Raw genomic sequence first — 17,399 nt, 5'->3', positions numbered from 1 at the left:
TGAACATGCAGGAGGGTGAAAGGCGGGCAAGGAACAGAGTGAATTGGATCGATGTGGTATACCGGGGTTGACGTGCTGTCAGTGGATTGAATCAGGGCATGTGAAGCGTCTGGGGTAAACCATGGAAAGCTGTGTTGGGCCTGGATGTGGAAAGGGAGCTGTGTTTTCGGGCATTATTGCATGACAGCTAGAGACTGAGTGTGAACGAATGAGGCCTTTGTTGTCTTTTCCAAGCGCTACCCCGCACACATGAGGGGGGAGGGGGATGGTATTCCATGTGTGGCGAGGTGGCGATGGAAATGAATAAAGGCAGACAGTGTGAATTATGTGGAAGGGTATATATGTATGTGTCTGTGTGTGTATATATATGTGTACATTGAGATGTAGAGGTATGTATATTTGCGTTTGTGGACGTGTGTGTATATACATGTGTATGGGGGTGGGTTGGGCCATTTCTTTCGTCTGTTTCCTTGCGCTACCTCGCAAACGCGGGAGACAGCGACAGAGCAAAATAAATAAAAATAAATATATATATATATATATATATATATATATATATATATATATATATATACATATATATATATATATATATATATATATATATATATATATATATATATATATATATATATATATATATATATATATATATATATATATATATATATATATATATATATATATATATATATATATATATATATATATATATATATATATATATATGTATATTCCTACGAGTCCACAAGGAAAATGAAACACGAAAAGTTCCCAAGTGCACTTTCGTGTAATAATCACATCATCAGGGGAGACACAAGAGAGGAATATAACAGTCAGTTGATATACATCGAAGAGACGAAGCTAGGATGCCATTTGGTAAATATATATATATATATATATATATATATATATATATATATATATATATATATATATATATATATATATATATATATATATATACGGATGCTGTTGAAAATTAATGAAACCTTATGGCACAGAAAATCGAATATGTGCGTGGGCACCGGACTGATCCACAGATAACAGACAATTCACGATGCTGAATGAGTCAAGTGTCCGACTTTCACGTGACGAGTGGGGTACCAAAGGGCTCAGTCCTATGACTTTTGCTTTTACCTACCAGTGAGCTCACGAGCTGCAGACAGGACTCACCAGAAGAATTCAGAAATTTGGCGATGACACGAATTTTGGTAATTTAACCCATTCGGAAGAAGACTGTCTGTAAATTCAAAGTGAGTCTGACAAATCGATATAAGGGCAGGAGAACTTGCAAATGCATTTCAGTGTAGACAGATACCAAAGGAATCCATTATGGAAATCAAATCACTAATCACTAATTGGAAAATGCATTGTCAAAGGGAAAAGAAGAAAGAAATTGAAGTGAATATTACGAATGATACAGAATAAGAAAAACACTTCTTATCTGCATATCATAGATTTCACATAATGCTAAGTTTCAAAGCAAGACATTAGTTATACAACAAATGATACACTAGTCACTCTTTGTAACGCCCTGGTCATACCTCATTAGAATACTCTGTTCAGTTCTGGAAATCAAACTTGGTCCAAAGATTAAGAACACTAGAACAAATGCAGAAAAGAGCTACACCAAAAAAATTTATAACTCTGGAATAAGCATATGATGAACTTTTCAAAGATCTAAAATCATTTTCTCGAAGAACTAGCAGACTCCGAATAATTCTACCGGAAGTCTTCAGAATACGATAATTTCTTGACATTTTGAGACTCAATTGACGCAAACATCGATGCAAAATTGAATGGAAGAAGATGTTATAATAATGTGGGGTAAATCTGTTTCAGATCTTAAGTTGTGGATCACTGAAAGTGAACAAATTACTATCACATATTGTAAGTGGCAGGACTATCAACACTTTCTCGATAAGGCTAAACAAATGTCTGTTTTATCAGTAAATAAGCCAAGTACGAAAAACAGATAATCAACTCCATCATCTTGGAAATCGTTATTTCAACCACTGTAATCTTAAATCTCCTACCTGAAGGACACAGCTTCGCTCACAGTAGGAAACTTTTCCCGCTTGCACAGTCCTATAAAGTTTCGGGGGCAGTATAACCTCTCCATACTACAGAGTCTTCCTTCTCAGCATTTTTCCTGCTGGCTTTTGTGCCAGAGGCATCGGTGGGTAGAGAGATGCCTTCTACTTTACTCTCCTGTCTCTTTCACAGATAAGATTATCATCTTCAGTACATAACCTCTTCATGGACTATCTGGTCTCCCGTTATCTGCCCCTCCCATGTGCTCCCAAATTATCTATAATTCTAGATTAACATTAATACATTACTCACCTGAGAGACAGGGTGGATGCACTCGCCGTAGCCCCTGGAGTAGGTGAAGGTGAGCGGGCCATGGAAGGGGCAGGTGACGGGCTCAGAGCTCAAGCGAAACATGGAGAACAACATGGCGTCGCCCGTGATCTCCATACACAGCGCCCGCAGGTCCATCTCCATCGTGTCGTCACAGTAGGCTGTGGCAGAGTACCCGGGGTTATTATCGGTGGGGTTATCTGGGGTTATTACTGGTGGGGTTATATGGGGTTATCACTAATGGGGTTATCTGGGGTTATTACTGGTGGAGTTATATGGGGTTATCACTAATGGGGTTATCTGGGGTTATTACTGGTGGGGTTATCTGGGATTATTACTGGTGGGGTTATCTGGGGTTATTACTGGTGGGGTTATCTGGGATTATTACTGGTGGGGTTATCTGGGGTTATCACTAATGGGGTTATCTGGGGTTATTACTGGTGGGGTTATATGGGGTTATCACTAATGGGGTTATCTGGGGTTATTACTGGTGGGGTTATATGGGGTTATCACTAATGGGGTTATCTGGGGTTATTACTGGTGGGATTATCTGGGATTATTACTGGTGGGGTTATCTGGGGTTATTACTGGTGGGGTTATCTGGGATTATTACTGGTGGGGTTATCTGGGGATATTACTGGTGGGGTTATCTGAGGATATTACTGGTGGGGTTATCTGAGGTTATTACTGGTGGGGTTATCTAGGGTTATTACTGGTGGGGTTATCTGAGGTTATTACTGGTGGGTTATGCAGGGTTATTACTGGTGGGGTTATCTGGGGATATTACTGGTGGGGTTATCTGAGGATATTACTGGTGGGGTTATCTGGGGATATTACTGGTGGGGTTATCTGGGGATATTACTGGTGGGGTTATCTGAGGATATTACTGGTGGGGTTATCTGGGGATATTACTGGTGGGGTTATCTGAGGATATTACTGGTGGGGTTATCTGGGATTATTACGGGTGGGGTTATCTAGGGTTATTACTGGTGGGGTTATCTGAGGTTATTACTGGTGGGTTATGCAGGGTTATTACTGGTGGGATCACCTGGGGTTACTGCTGGTGGGGTTATCTGAGGTTATTGCTGGTGGGGTTATCCGGAGTTATTACAGTGGGAAGTTACTTAGGGTATTAGTGAAGGGGGTTACTTGAGGATATCACTAGTGAGGTCATCTGGGGTTATTACTAGTGAGGTCATCTGGGGTTATTACTAGTGAGGTCATCTGGGGTTATTACTAGTGAGGTCATCTGGGGTTATTACTAGTGAGGTCATCTGGGGTTATTACTAGTGGACTCCTAATGTTATTATCAGAAGGTTGATATGGGGTATCGTCCTTGTGGTCAAGAGGGAATATAACAAAACTACAATCCGCACAAAACAGAGCAATCATAACAATCACGGTATGTCTAGCAACGGCAAACGTTCAACATCTGTGACTAAGAAACAAAAATGCTTCCAGTGCTCAGTACTCTCGGTCCTTTGGAAGAGAACTAGACCTTTCCCTTTACAATGTGGTACAGGATGTGGGGACCAAGCATTGCTCCGTTGAACAGGTATGAGTAAAAATTAGAGAAACGAAATGATTTGTGTGTGGTATTTGAGGATCTGGAGAAGTATATGTGATAGAGCTAATAAAGATGCTTTGGAGAAGGTGCTAGGAATATATGGCGTGGAAGGAGAGCTATTAGAAGCAGTGAGGGATTTTCACCAATAGAGAATGGCCAGTGTGGGAGAAGGTAGAAAGGAGGGTGAGTGGTTCCAGGTTTAGGTGGGTCTGCTGCAGGGATGTGCGATGTCGCCATAGCTGTTTGATTCATTTATGGTTGGGATGGTGTCGGAGGTAAATGCACGGGACTTGGAGAGAGGGGAATTTATGCAGTCTGCAGAGGGTTGGAGGAATGGCTTGGGAAGAGAAACAGTCAGTAGCAGTTTGCTGATGACACAGCGTAGGTAGCAGATTCGAGTGAGAAACTGTAGAAGCTGGTGAGAGAGTCTGGAAGAGTGTGTGAGAGGAGGAAGTTGAGAGTAATGCGAATCAAAGCAACGTTATTAGGTTTAGCAGCGCAATGAGACAAACTGATTGGCGTGTGGGTTTATATGGAGAAAACCTGAAGGATGGGGAGCATGTCAGAATCCTGGTAGCGGACACGGCAGCGAAGCGAACCATGGCAGCTGAAGTGAGTCATAGGGTGGGTTGGGGTTGAGGGAAGATTCTGGGAGCAGTGTGAGGAATGTGTTGAAAGAGAGGTCACTATCTGGGAGAATAAAAATGGATATGTTTGCAGTTATAGTAGTCCCGACGATGATGTGGATGGATGTGAGGCATGGACTGTAAATTAGAGCTTAAGGAAAAGAGTGAATGTGTTGGAAATTATACGTGTGAAGGCAGAATGTGGTGTGAGTAAGGTTGATGGGCAAGACAGATGGGTGGTAATAACGAGAATATGGTTGAGGAAGCTGGATAGCGTGTGCTGAAATGGTTTGGACACATGGAGAGGATGAATGAGGAGAGGTTGACAAACAGCATATGTTTCAGAAGTGCAGTTGACAAGGAGAAAGGGATACTCGAACTGGAGATGGAAAGATGGACAGAATAAAGCTCTGACTGCCCGGGGCCTAAACATGCAGGAAGGTGAAAGGCGTTGACGGGATAAAGTGAACTGGAGGAATGTGGCATACACGGGGGGCTGTTTACATTTTATTATCTTTACCAGCGTCTCAAACAAACGCCTACGGAACCCATATCACACTTATCTTTCCACTTTTTTCTTCTCTCCTTTTACTTTCACTCCTCTCTTTTCCCCCGTTCTCCCCAGACACTTTCCACTGACCTCCCGCTCCCACGACCAACATAAGTTAATACCAACATTTCCCAACGCTAGTGTTCACAAAGGCTGGACTGAGCCACAGTAAGAAGAAAACCACACGAGGCCATAAACACCGTCTTCCGGGCTCCAGGGCACGATCAATGACCACTCCGGGAAACATGTAAGAAAAACAAGAGGAAATTCTTTACTTCTTCCTATAATATTTCACCTTCTCACGTCTACCCATGAGGTCGGGATGGAGGGGGGAGAGAGAGAGAGAGAGAGAGAGGAGAGAGAGAGAGAGAGAGAGAGAGAGAGAGAGAGAGAGAGAGAGAGAGAGAGAGAGAGAGAGAGAGAGAGAGAGAGAGAGAGAGAGAGAGAGAGAGAGAGAGAGAGAGAGAGAGAGAGAGAGAGAGAGAGAGAATCAAACTATTTCAACTCATCTTCTATGTTGTGATGGGAAAAGGGCTGGAAAAGTTCATATTGATCTGAAGGAAAAAGATCTGTAACGACATTCATCGCAGCGACACTTTATATATTATTCTTATTTTATAAAATAAAAATAATATATAAAGTGTCGCTGCGATGAATGTCGTTACAGATCTTTTTCTGTAACGACATTCATATATATATATATATATATATATATATATATATATATATATATATATGTCCCCTCACTAACCCGTGACTTGGGAGTAAAGTCAGGGGTTAGTGAGAGGACAAGAGCAAGGGAAGGAGTAGCACTACTCCTGAAACAGGAGTTGTGGGAGTATGTGATAGAGTGTAAGAAAGTAAATTTTAGATTGATATGGGTAAAACTGAAAATTGATGGAGAGAGGTGGGTGATTATTGGTGCATATGCACCTGGGCATGAGAAGAAAGATCATGAGAGGCAAGTGTTTTGGGAGCAGCTGAATGAGTGTGTTAGTGGTTTTGATGCACAATACCGGGTTATAGTGATGTGTGATTTGAATGCAAAGGTGAGCAATGTGGCAGTTGAGGGAATAATTGGTATACATGGTGTGTTCAGTGTCGTAAATGGAAATGGTAAAGAGCTTGTAGATTTATGTGCTGAAAAAGGATTGGTGATTGGGAATACCTGGTCTAAAACGCGAGATATACATAAGTATACGTATGTAAGTAGGAGAGGTGGCCAGAGAGGGTTATTGGATTACGTGTTAATTGATAGGCGCACGAAAAAGAGACTTTTGGATGTTAATGTGCTGAGAGGTGCAACTGGAGGGAAGTCTGATCATTATCTTCTGGTGGCGAAGGTGAAGATTTGTATTGGTTTCCAGAAAAGAAGAGAGAATGTTGGGGTGAAGAGAGTAGTGAGAGTAAGTGAGCTTGGGAAGGAGACTTGTGTGAGGAAGTACCAGGAGAGACTGACTACAGAATGGAAAAAGGTGAGAACAAAGGAAGTAACAGGAGTGGGGGAGGAATGGGATGTATTTAGGGAAGCAGTGACGGCTTGCGAAAAAGATGCTTGTGGCATGAGAAGCGTGGGAGGTGGGTTGATTAGAAAGGGTAGTGAGTGGTGGGATGAAGAAGTAAGATTATTAGTGAAAGAGAAGAGAGAGGTATTTGCACGATTTTTGCAGGGAAATGATGCAAATGAGTGGGAGATGTATAAAAGAAAGAGACAGAAGGTCAAGAGAAAGGTGCAAGAGGTGAAAGAGAGGGCAAATGAGAGTTGGGGTGAGAGAGTATCATTAAATTTTAGGGAGAATAAAAAGATGTTTTGGAAGGAGGTAAATAAAGTGCGTAAGACAAGGGAGCAAATGGGAACTTCAGTGAAGGGGGCTAATGGGGAGGTGATAACAAGTAGTGGTGATGTGAGAAGGAGATGGAGTGAGTATTTTGAAGGTCTGTTGAATGTGTTTGATGATAGAGTGGCAGATATAGGGTGTTTTGGTCGAGGTGGTGTGCAAAGTGAGAGGGTTAGGGAAAATGATTTGGTAAACAAAGTAAAAGCTTTGCGGAAGATGAAAGCTGGCAAGGCAGCGGGTTTGGTTGGTATTACAGTGGAATTTATTAAAAAAGGGGGTGACTGTATTGTTGACTGGTTGGTAAGGTTATTTAATGTATGTATGATTCACGGTGAGGTGTCTGAGGATTGGCGGAATGCATGCATAGTGCCATTGTACAAAGGCAAAGGGGATAAGAGTGAGTACTCAAATTACAGAGGTATAAGTTTGTTGAGTATTCCTGGTAAATTATATGGGAGGATATTGATTGAGAGGGTGAAAGCATGTCCAGAGCATCAGATTGGGGAAGAGCAGTGTGGTTTCAGAAGTGGTAGAGGATGTGTGGATCAGGTGTTTGCTTTGAAGAATGTATGTGAGAAATATTTAGAAAAGGAAATGGATTTGTATGTAGCATTTATGGATCTGGAGAAGGCATATGATAGAGTTGATAGAGATGCTGTGTGGAAGGTATTAAGAATATATGGTGTGGGAAGCAAGTTGTTAGAAGCAGTTAAAAGTATTTATCGAGGATGTAAGGCATGTGTACGTGTAGGAAGAGAGGAAAGTGATTGGTTCTCAGTGAATGTAGGTTTGCGGCAGGGGTGTGTGATGTCTCCATGGTTGCTTAATTTGTTTTATGGATGGGGTTGTTAGGAAGGTAAATGCAAGAGTTTTGGAAAGAGGAGCAAGTATGCCTTCTGTTGTGGATGAGAGAGCTTGGAAGTGAGTCAGTTGTTGTTCGCTGATGATACAGCGCTGGTGGCTGATTCATGTGAGAAACTGCAGAAGCTGGTGACTGAGTTTGGTAAAGTGTGTGAAAGAAGAAAGTTAAGAGTAAATGTGAATAAGAGCAAGGTTATTAGGTACAGTAGTGTTGAGGGTCAAGTCAATTGGGAGGTAAGTTTGAATGGGGAAAAACTGGAGGAAGTAAAGTGTTTTAGATATCTGAGAGTGGATCTGGCAGCGGATGGAACCATGGAAGCGGAAGTGAATCATAGGGTGGGGGAGGGGGCGAAAATTCTGGGAGCCTTGAAGAATGTTTGGAAGTCGAGAACATTATCTCGTAACGCAAAAATGGGTATGTTTGAAGGAATAGTGGTTCCTACAATGTTGTATTGTTGCGAGGCGTGGGCTATGGACAGAGTTGTGCGCAGGAGGGTGGATGTGCTGGAAATGAGATGTTTGAGGACAATATGTGGTGTGAGATGGTTTGATCGAGTAAGTAATGTAAGGGTAAGAGAGATGTGGAAATAAAAAGAGTGTGGTTGAGAGAGCAGAAGAGGGTGTTTTGAAATGGTTTGATCACATGGAGAGGATGAGTGAGGGAAGATTGACCAAGAGGATATATGTGTTTGAGGTGGAGGGAACGAGGAGGAGTGGGAGACCAAATTGGAGGTGGAAAGATGGAGTGAAAAAGATTTTGAGTGATCGGGGCCTGAACATGCAGGAGGGTGAAAGGCGTGCAAGGAATAGAGTGAATTGGAACGATGTGGTATACTGGGGTCGACGTGCTGTCAATGGATTAAACCAGGGCATGTGAAGCGTCTGGGGTGAACCATGGAATGTTCTGTGGGGCCTGGATGTGGAAAGGGAGCTGTGGTTTCGGTGCATTATTACATGACAGCTAGAGACTGAGTGTGAACGAATGGGGCCTTTCTTGTCTTTTCCTAGCGCTACCTCGCACACATGAGGGGGGGAGGGGGTTGTTATTCCATGTGTCGCGAGGTGGCGATGGGAATAAATAAGGCAGACATTATGAATTATGTACATGTGTATATGTGTATCTGTCTGTGTGTGTATATATCTGTGTACATTGAGATGTATAGGTATGTATATTTGCGTGTGTGGACGTGTATATATATACATGTGTATGTGGGTGGGTTTGGGCCATTCTTTCGTCTGTTCCCTTGCGCTACCTCGCAAACGCGGAAGACAGCGACAAAGCAAAATAAAATAAGATAAATATAAATATATATATATATATATATATATATATATATATATATATATATATATATATATGTTGGCAAGGATCACAATTTTCCGCGTGATCAAGATATTCGTATGAGTCCACGGAGAAAATGAAACACGATAAGTTCACAAGTGCACTTTCGTGTAATAATATCATCATCCGGGGAGACACAAGAGAGAAATATAGGTCAGTTGATATACATCGAAGAGACGAAGCTAGGACGCCATTTGGTAAACATGCGATTGTCCAAGACATACAACGAGCGTTCATAAACTTATCATTTTACAAATTTTATCAACAATAAAGTTATCTAACTTGTATAGAGCATCACTAATATTAAGATAACAATTCTTTGTGTATTTGATAATAGAAGATTCAATGATATTTCTCGTGGTAATAGAGTTAATAACTGAGATAGCATTACTCCAGTCATTACCATGATCATAGTTTTTAACGTGATTAAACAAGGCATTTGATTCTTGTCCCGTTCTTATACTGTATTTATGTTGGTTAAGTCGAACAGAAAGATCCTTACCAGTTTGCCCAAAATAAAATTCATCACAATTCCCACATGGCACTCTATAGATGAATCCAAGAGAATATTCTCCAAATTGCTAATCAAGGCCCACCAACTGAAGTTACGATTTGGATTCCTTAGGAAATGCCTTGATGAACAAGTGATGCTAAGATCTTTCCTACCTCAACGATTGCTGCAGCTGTCTGGTCGACCATTTGACCAATTCCATAATATTATTTCAAAGAAAAACATTGAATTAGAAAAAAAACTTGAAATGGAGGAGGCTTTTCGCATTTCAAGAGAGAAGAAACGTGCCTTTCAAATGGCAATATCAACATACTGGAAGAACCGGATGTTGGACTATTGCTATGACAGATTAAGGAAAGAACACAATTGGCTACAAATGTCACTAGATTGTAAGTTGGATCATCTTATCAAAAACAGCGACTGGACCAAGAACACAAACACATCTTTTGTGATAAACCTGTCTAATAAACTAGATAAGGATTCCTTGTTTGTATTAGGCTATGGTTTAAGTTTCGTGTGCTCTAACAGGGAAGCCAGCTGAGTTGATGTCACAAAGCCTTTTTGTAATTTAGAGAAATACAGTAATTTAAGTAATGATGACATTAACATCTGTAAGGGTTTAGTGTATGCCAGTTTGTCAAAACCAGTGGAACCTAATTGCCCTAAAAGATTTATAAGAGCTATTAACACCTTAAGAAAAGACAAGGATATACATATTACTAAAGCAGATAAGGCTAACACTGTTGCGATTTTCGACAAAAGTAACTATTTATCTAAAATGAATGACCTTTTCAATGATAACAAAAATATTCTAAACTTAGTAAAAATTCCTTAGAAGCAGTTAATTCCCATTTCATTAAGATATGAAGTTGTTCTTGAAAGGTAATTGTTCTCTTATCAAAAGTTGGTCATCTCTGTCCCCTTCATTGCAATGTATGTATGGACTTACCAAAACACATAAACAGAATTTTAGACCAAACCTATAGTGAGTTCAGTAGGCTCCATCACATATAAATTGTCAAAATGTTTGTTTCTTTATTAAGCCCTTTAGTGGGTAAGTTATCAAATTCTAATATCATGAACAATGTAGATTTAGTCAACAAGCTAAACAATATCAATGTTAATTTTGATTTCAGACTAGTTAGCTTCGATGTTTCCTCACTTTTCACTAAAATTTCAGTTGATGACCTATTAGAATATTCATTAGATGGCTTGGATGATATTCATATACCTGTTTCACAGTCTGTCAGTATGTTAGTATGTAACCAAGATGAGAAAGAAGGAGAGATAGGTAGTATGTTTAAGGAAAGGATCCTGGATGTTTTGGCTCTCAGTGAAATGAAGCTCAAGGGTAAAGGGGAAGAGTAGTTTGGAAATGTTTTGGGAGTAAAGTCAGGGGTTGGTGAGAGGACAAGAGCAAGGAAAGGAGTAGCACTACTGGTGAAGGTATGTGATAGAGTGTAAGAAAGTAAACTCTAGATTGATATGGGTAAAATTGAAAATTGATGGAGAGAGATGGGTGATTATTGGTGCATATGCACCTGGGCATGAGAAGAAAGATCATGAGAGACAAGTGTTTTGGTAGCAGTTAAGTGAGTGTGTTAGTAGTTTTGATGCACGGGACCGTGTTATAGTGGTGGGTGATTTGAATGCAAAGCTGAGTAATGTGGCAATTGAGGGAATAATTGGTATACATAGGGTGTTCAGTGTAGTAAATGGAAATGGTGAAGAGCTTGTAGATTTGTGTCCTGAAAAAGAACTAGTGATTGGAAATACCTGGTTTAGAAAGAGATATACATACATATGATTAGACGCATGTAAGTAGGAGAGGTGGCCAGAGAGCGTTACTGGAGTACGTGTTAACTGATAGGCGCACGGAAGAGAGACTTTTGAATGTTAATGTGCTGAAAGGTGCAACTGGAGGATGTCTGATCGTCATCTTGTGGAGGCGAAGGTGGTGATTTGCAGAGGTTTTCAGAAAAGGAGAGAGAATGTTGGGGTGAAGGGAGTGGTGAGAGTAAGTGAGCTTGGGAAGGAGACTTGTGTGAGGAAGTACCAGGAGAGACGGAGTGCAGAATGGAAAAAGGTGAGAGCAAAGGTCGTAAGGGGAGTGGGGGAGGAATTTGATGTATTTAGGGAACAGTGATGAAGGTTTGTGCAAAAGATGCTTGTGGCATGAGAAGCGTGGGAGGCGGGCAGATTGGAAAGGGTAGTGAGTGGTGGGATGAAGAAGTAAGATTATTAGTGAAAGAGAAGAGAGAGGCATTTGGATGATTTTTGCAGGAAATTACTGCAAATGAGTGGGAGATGTATAAAAGAAAGAGGCAGGAGGTCAAGAGAAAGGTGCAGGAGATGAAAAAGAGGGCAAATGAGAGTTGGGGTGAGAGAGTATCATTAGATTTTAGGGAGAATAAAAAGATGCTTTGGAAGGAGGTAAATAAAGTGCGTAAGACAAGAGAACAAATTGGAATATCGGTGAAGGGGGCTAATGGGGAGGTGATAACAAGTAGTGGTGATGTAAGAAGTAAATGGAGTGAGTATTTTGAAGGTTTGTTGAATGTGTTAGATGATAGAGTGGCAGAGGTGGAAGAGGTGGTGTGCGAGGTGAGAGGGTTGGGGAGAATGATTTGGTACACAGAGAAGAGGTAGTAAAAGCTTTGGAGAAGATGAAAGCCGGCAAGGCGGCGGGTTTGGATGGTATTGCTGTAGAGTTCATAAAAAATGGGGTGACTGTGTTGTTGACTGGTAGGTAAGGATATTTAATGTATGTATGACTTGTGGTGCGGTTCCTGAAGATTGGCGGAATGCATGCATAGTGCCATTGTACAAAGGTAAAGGGGATAAATGTGAGTGCTTAAATTACAGAGGTATAAGCTTGTTGAGCATTCCTGGGAAATTATACGGGCGGGTATCGATTGAGAGGGTGAAGGCATGTACAGAGCATCAGATTGGGGAAGAGCAGTGTGGTTTTAGAAGTGTGTGGATCAGGTGTTTGCTCTGAAGAATGTATGTGAGAAATACTTAGAAAAGCAAATGGATTTGTATGTAGCATTTATGGATCTGGAGAATGCATATGATAGAGTTGATAGAGATACTCTGTGGAAGTTATCAAGAATATATGTGGGAGGCAAGTTGTTGGAAGCAGTGAAAAGTTTTCATCGAGGATGTAAGGCATGTGTGCGAGTGGGAAGAGAGGAAAGTGATTGGTTCTCAGTTAATGTCGGCTTGCAGCAGGGATGCGTGATGTTTCCATGGTTGTTGAATTTGTTTTTGGATGGGGTTGTTAGGGAGGTGAATGCAAGAGTTTTGGAGAGAGGGGCAAGTATGCAGTCTGTTGTGGATGAGAAAGCTTGGGAAGTGAGTCAGTTATTGTTCGCTGATGAGACAACGCTGGTGGCTAATTCGGGTGAGAAAATACAGAAGCTTGTGACTGAGTGTGGTAAAGTGTGTGAAAGAAGAAAGCTTAGAGCAAATGTGAATAATAGGAAGGTTATCAGGTACAGTAAGACTGAGGGACAAGTCAATTGGGAAGTAAGTTTGAATGGAGAAAAACTGGAGGAAGTGAAATATTTTTGATGTCTGGGAGTGGATTTGGCAGCGTATGGAACCATGGAAGCGGAAGTGAGTCACAGGGTGGGGAAAGGGGCGAATGTTGTTGGAGCATTGAAAAATGTGTGGAGGGCGAGACCATTATCTCGGAAAGCAATAATGGGTATGTTTGAAGGAATAGTGGTTCGAACAATGTTATATGGTTGCGAGGCGTGGACTATAGATAGAGTTGTGCGGAGGAGGGGGGATGTGTTGGAAATGAGATGTTTGAGGACAATATGTGATGTGATGTGCTTTGATCCAGTAAGTAATGAAAGAGTAAGAGAAATGTGTGGTAATGAAAAGAGTGTGGTTGAGAGAGTAGTAGAGGGTTTTTGAAATTGTTTGGTCACATGGAGATAATGAGTGAGGAAAGATTGGCAAAGATGATATATGTGTCAGAGGTGGAGGGAACGAGGAGAAGTCGGGGACCAAATTGGAGGTGGAAAGATGGAGTGAAAAAGATTTTGAGCGATCGGGGCCTAAATATGCAGGAGGGTGAAAGGCGTGCAAGGAATAGAGTGAATTGTAACAATGTAGTATACCGAGGTTGACGTGCTGTCAATGGATTGAACCATTGCATGTGAAGCGCCTGGGGTAAACCATGGAAAGTTTTGTGGAGCCTGGATGTGGAAAGGGAGCTGTGGTTTCGGTGCATTATACATGACAGTTAGAGACTGAGTCTAAACGAATGTGGCCTTTGTTGTCTTTTCCTAGCGCTACCTCGCGCTAGGAAATATATATATAAACGTTGAAGTGTATAGGTATGTATATATCCGTGTGTGGACATGTATGTATATACTTATGTATGTGGGTGGGTTGAGCCATTCTTTCGCCTGTTTTCTTACGCTATCTCGCTGATGCGGGAGACAGCGATAAAGTATAATATATATATATATCTATATATATATATATATATATATATATATATATATATATATATATATATATATATATATATATATATATCCTAATATAGGGTAGGTACCCAAATTACTGGGCGATCCTAGGGGAATATGAACTGTCGCAACCAAGTTTCCAAGTGTTGGTGACTCTGACCTACGGCGGCCCGTGAATGCTTCATGGTCAGCAACGCTAACCACTACATCGCATTTACCTGTTGAAACGCACGGTCACGCTGAGGGTAAGCTGCTGCTGTATTAGCTTAGCCGCAGGCGAATCAACGTAGGGTAACGTCGGCACACAACGGTGGAAGCTGCTGGCTGAGAGTGAATACCTGTGGTGTGGCATCAGTCAAGACGACCACTTAAAGATCACTATTTGTCCCTTTGTTCACTAATTTACTGGTGTTACTATGAGCAACTACTAAGCTTGGGGTATATGTAACAGAGAAGTACGTTTTGCCTTTCCTCCAACACTGGAGATTTGAAATAAGTTTTCCAGTCCATACCACATGCTCTCAGCGGTCAAAGTCCCACTGTGGTCCACTGTACACGCTTGGTCTACACAGCCAGCATTATCAAAATCACTCATCACTTCCTGTATGACGACGCACGGCTCAGAAAATGTTTCGGGATAAGCGCGTACACCCTGGTCAGCGGTGGCCAGTACAATGAACACACCTGACTGACACACACACACACACACACACACACACACACACACACACAGCTATCAGGAAGTCCTTACTCAGACTAACTACTCATCATTCACTATAATGTCATCTATGATTCCAACTATCTCGTTATGATAGTTGTGTCAGGTCACTGAACGTTTCTCTTGACTTCACTCACGAACGTTTTCAAGAACACCACCATCCTGCTGTCCTTACCTTGCATACATCATAGCCTGAACCCACCAAGCTCGTATAGACTGAAATGAACTACCACGATCGATAATGATATCGTGTTATTCACATATTGTCAAGTCCGACTTCTTGCATTTCCCAGTGACCAAAAGAGCATGACTCCCTACTTCTTATACAGATCAAAGAAGCCTTACATTCAGAGCTCGATCGGAACACACCCTTGCTTGAAAGACTTTGATCTACAGTGTGACTGGGAGCAGTCAGGACTGACTTGGTCACAAGATGCACAAGAGGAGGAGTCCAACTCACATTCCTTGTACTGGATGACGTTTACGTGCTTCATGTTGATGACCATACACTTGTGGCAGTTGTACTTCCTGTAGGGAGAAAGAGAGAGAAAGAAGGACTGTTAAGTTTGGCATTTGACATTATCTGGCTAACAAGGTGGTGTTACTAATGACATCTTAAAGCAAAAAAAGAGAAAAAAAAAGAAACTTAAATACAGTCTTACATTCACTATAGAGATTGATATACAAACAAATTGTGGGTTCTTTAAAAAAGATGGATCTAAGTCATTCCAATAACTCCGTCAAAACATAAAAAAGCTCTATATTAAATCCTTTTATCCACACATACACACACACACACACACACACACACACACACACACACACACAAATTAATCTCCAGTGTTGAAAAATTGTTCCACTCAAATGAGGATTTTAATTACCAGGAAAAGGTCAACCCACAGAAAGCGTGTAACTCACAATATCATTTTCAGAAGAGCTTTGTAATTAGAAATAGCACTTTTATCCTCACACAATATACTCACACTCGTATGTGCCTAATGTACACAACATGAAACGTGACGCATGACCTGTCTGATGTTCGTTTTTGTGAATCAAAAACTTACCTTCATATCTCTGATGTTCTTGTCTTAAAAAAATGACTGTCTCTCAGCGCTGTGGAACACAAAGGCACTGAGCGAATGTCACTTCATCTCACGGGGTAAAACAGGTTCATGGGACTTCATAAATCAGAAATGAATTTAGCAAGCCTTTGGTGCGGAGATTAGACTGTTTCGCTCGTTGTGGCTCGTCAGTTACTTACCCAGCTGGTCTTGGCGTCTGCTGTGTCCCGGAGAAACCGAGAGCCGATTGAAAATACGTCTGTTCTCGGTCGTCGGGTTGAGAAGGGGCGAGCAGAGTGTTCAGTGAGGAACATTGCTCACTATACCATAGTCTTGATGATAGGACACCTGGAACATCAAACCTCCGACTAGATTCATCACACGGTAGCGACCACATCAGTGAGTGGGATCCTGTGCACAGGAATTCGTAATTTATGGTCAAAGAGACAAATGAATCCATTTTCGCGTGTGTGTGTGGTTTCTTCCTCCCCAGCGTCGACTTTCTGTTCCATGTAAAGCGATGCAACTCCTCACCTCCCACTGGGCTGAGGTCGCAGCTCTCACTGCTGTGGTGACTGACTCCGCCCTTCGCTTCCCCCACCTGCTCCCTGAGCCCAAAATTCGGAGAGTACTATCTCACCCTCACCTCAAGGAGACACTCGACCTCTCGCGACACTTATGCTACTAGAGCAAACATTAAAAAAACTTACACCAAGATACGCTACAGTAAATCTTGTGTCCTTGACGAGGAACTGTGATTTACACACGAGATGATGCATTGGTGTGTGGTTTATGAGTCTGAACAGCGTCATCTGCATCTCACTTGAGTTGGTACCATAAAGCTAAACATTAGAGAGAGCATTCGGCGGGCGCATGAAACTCATTTTTTTTATTTTTCACTCTGTTCCGAAAACGCTACACAGAAGAACAAATGAGGAGCATTCGTCGGCCTTCTGGCAATGGCGCTGTTTCAATGGTGTCTCATTAAGACCCAGGAGGAGATACCACCGCTGCAAGACTCACGGCGCCATTGTCGCTACATCAGACGGCAGCATATGACCCCGGCTCGCCCTCCAGCACCGCCCGGGGTAAAGCCTCGCACACAGACCACCTCACTCGCACGCGCCGAGTCGCTGCGTAATTTATACCAACCTTTATTGGAACTAGCTTGCTCCTGACGACGTTCTAAGTAAGATGAATCGAGTTAAGAAGGCAATATTTTCTTTACTCCTCTTTTACATATTGGAATTATTCTCCCACTAGCATGGTCGCTTCTCCCAGGCAGTGCTGGGGTTGGCTCAATGGATGCGGCGAAGCTTGCCAGCTGGGTCCAGACATGTAAAGTAGCAGCTAACGATTAAATAATAAAGGATAGAATAATGAAGGTAATCCCGAGTGGAAGTTGTATTGGGAGCAGACTATAGGAACGCCTCGTCAGAGGCACCAATGGGCCATCACTGTCAAAGATAAT

The 17,399-nt window shown here is 41.7% G+C and overlaps 1 protein-coding gene across 1 annotated transcript in view; it reads right to left on the bottom strand.

The window, feature by feature from the left end:
* The window catches only part of LOC139757311 (uncharacterized), a 773,501-nt gene that overhangs the window by 36,625 nt on the left and 719,477 nt on the right, over window positions 1-17,399 (bottom strand). Inside the window, 2 exon segments of the mRNA XM_071677710.1 lie at window positions 2,350-2,528; window positions 15,328-15,395. Of these exon segments, the coding sequence (XP_071533811.1) occupies window positions 2,350-2,528; window positions 15,328-15,395 (247 nt within the window).

Source organism: Panulirus ornatus, chromosome 25 (assembly GCF_036320965.1).
Source record: "Panulirus ornatus isolate Po-2019 chromosome 25, ASM3632096v1, whole genome shotgun sequence".
NCBI lineage: Eukaryota > Metazoa > Arthropoda > Malacostraca > Decapoda > Palinuridae > Panulirus > Panulirus ornatus.
The sequence above is the reverse complement of the archived record's forward strand: the minus strand, read 5'-3'. Positions and strand labels throughout refer to the sequence as shown.